The 2,687-nt window shown below is 37.8% G+C and overlaps 1 protein-coding gene across 1 annotated transcript in view; it reads right to left on the minus strand.

Moving 5' to 3' along the window:
• Nucleotides 1–840, minus strand: part of LOC106867698 (glutamate-gated chloride channel alpha) — a 12,751-nt gene extending 11,911 nt beyond the window's left edge. Inside the window, exon 1 of the mRNA XM_014912653.2 lies at nucleotides 695–840. Within this exon, the coding sequence (XP_014768139.1) occupies nucleotides 695–840 (146 nt within the window). The remainder of the gene's footprint in view (nucleotides 1–694) is intronic.
• Nucleotides 841–2,687: the final 1,847 nt, after the last annotated feature.

Genomic DNA, 2,687 nt, shown 5'->3' on the forward strand with positions numbered 1-2,687 from the left:
TGTGTGTGTGTGTGTGTGTGTGTGTGTGTGTGTGTGTGTGTGTGTGTGTGTGTGTACGTATACATACGAGCACATGCCTTTATTCAACCACATGAACTGGTCTAAATGATTTTTACATGCTTTTAAAGAATCAAATTTCTTCCCATAAAGAGAATTTTGCAGGGATCGTAATAATAATAAATGATAATGCATCAATTTCTGCCTGGTCAGCAATGAAACGTGCGGTCTAGCATTGTCCTGATGTAAGACGACGCCCTTTCGGTTGGTCAATTCTGGACCTTTTGCATCAATTGCCTGGAATTTTTCTTCAATTGCCTCCTTTAATCGGTCTAATTGGGAACAATAATAGTCTGAATTTAACGTCTGCTTTTGTGAAAATTGTCCGTAATACACAATGCCCTTCCAATCTCATCAGATACAGAGCATCACCTTCATCGGATACAGACCAGCTTCTGGAGAGATTGAAGGCGTTTCAACTCGTTTTACCCAGGACCTTTTTCATTTTATGTTGTAAATAATCCATTTCTCATCACATGTGATCATTATTTTCAAAAATGGTTAATTTCTGTTTTGAGCAGAAAATCGTCGATGGAAATGCGCTCTGTTAAGTCTTTTTTTCTGTAAAGTTATGAGGCACTCAAACATCATAGCAATTCACGTAACCAAATGTTTTTAAATACTTTAGTGCGCTCACGTGAGAACGTGGACAATCTCCACGATGTCTCGCATTGTGTGACATGGATTATTTTTCATTAAAGTCTCGATTTGTTCATTATCAATGACTGTAGGCTTGCTGGAACGTTCACACTCTTTCAGCTCAAACTTTTCGGTTCTAAACATAGCGAACCACATACAAATAGTACTTTCAGCTATGACACCATCTCCATGAACAACACAAACGTACTTTGCTGCTTGTGCAGCGTTTTTGCCTTTCCGGAAATAAAGAGTGTTAAATGATGAAAATGTATTTCATTTTCCTTCATTTTCAATTTTATCGTAAAAACTGTAAAAGTTTCCACAGGGATAACTTGCGGCGGCCAAGCGTTCGCAGCGACGTCGCTTTTTGATCCTTCGATGTCGGCTCTTCCTAACATTGCGAAGCAGAATTCGCAAAGCGTTGGATTGTTCACCCAAAATTCAAATAGAAAAATCCGTTGAGATCTCTTTCAGAAAATACATGCATGTCATATGTTCCTGTTATGCGATAAAACAGATCACGTGATTAAACATCATAATTGAAAAACGCTACGAACTTTTTACCTGCTCAACAAATGTGTTTATTAAACATATTGTATATGGCTTCTATTAACATGTACACATTTATTAATAACTATGCTGCATTGGTACATCTAGGCGTCGAGCTTCAACCGATATTTGGAAATTCGTTATGTTTACCATAAAGTTTGTTCACATTTCCTTCACGAAATTCTGTTTCTTAACGTTGGCAGCTTAATGAATCTTTAATGAGAAACGCAACTAAGAAGTTCGAGTATCTTTTTAAGCTACCTAAGCCCCAATGAATTATTTACGGTGTTCACTTTCTGAGCGAGACGAAGTATATGCTTTTCTTTAAACATCTACCATGTGACACCCATATTGAAATTTATTCACAATTATTCACAATTAGGCATTAAGGTTTCATATTTTTTTCCCTTCTGCTTCGAGCTTTGCTGTATTATTTTCTTGTTTTACTTTTTCCTTTTTTTTAAACTTCTATTCTTTCCCCCGTTTCTTGTGGCTTTTGTTGTCATTTTCAATGTTTTTTCGTTTCAATAATTGACGCCAAGCATTGTCTACTTCGAAGTGGACCAGTTTCTCCGGAACTAAGAACCTTTCCATCCGTCTAACTCGCAATTATCTATCGTATATTTGAAAAATCTGCTTTTCACTTCCTTTCCTTTATACTCCTTCATTATTGTCTCTCACTCTCATACTTCATTACCTCTTCTCTTCTCCCCCATCCATCCATCCATCCACCCATCCATCCACTCATCCAGCCAGTTAACCATCCACCCATCCATCCACTCATCCAGCCAGCCAGCCAGCCATCAAACCAGTCAGCCATCCAACCAGTCAGCCAACCAGCCAGTCAGCCATCCAACCATACATGCATACATACATACATACATACATACATACATACATATACAAATACATACATACATGCATGCTTAAAACAAATGATAGAGACTGAAAATAGAATACACGAGAAATTTTATTGCTCACGACGATCGTTTCGACACATTCTGAATCGATCCCACACGAGTCGGAAACTATACAACTAGTTGTGTGTGTGTGTGTGTGTGCGTGCGTATGCGCTCGCTCGCGCGTATTGATGCATATGCGCGCGCGTATTTATGTATGTGTTTATTATTGAAGTAGATAGATATGAAGAAGGCTTCCGCATAATTTCCGCCTACTAAATTCTAATCAGAAGGTATTGTGATTAGAATTTGCTGTGTAACATCTGTCTTACTAGGAATGACACTTGCCAACAGTATCACGACTATGCATGTTTCTACATCGTCCTAATACTTTTGTATGCTAGTAAAATCTGTTACCCTTCCACTCTAACAATTCTGTATTCTAATAAAATCTGTCACATGCTGTACAATGAAATATCATTGAATCATGACCAAGGACGGTACAGTTTCAATCCTCAATTGAAGCCATTTTTTGTGTTACAT

The sequence above is a fragment of the Octopus bimaculoides genome, chromosome 7 (genome assembly GCF_001194135.2).
Source record: "Octopus bimaculoides isolate UCB-OBI-ISO-001 chromosome 7, ASM119413v2, whole genome shotgun sequence".
NCBI classification, from domain to species: Eukaryota; Metazoa; Mollusca; class Cephalopoda; order Octopoda; family Octopodidae; genus Octopus; species Octopus bimaculoides.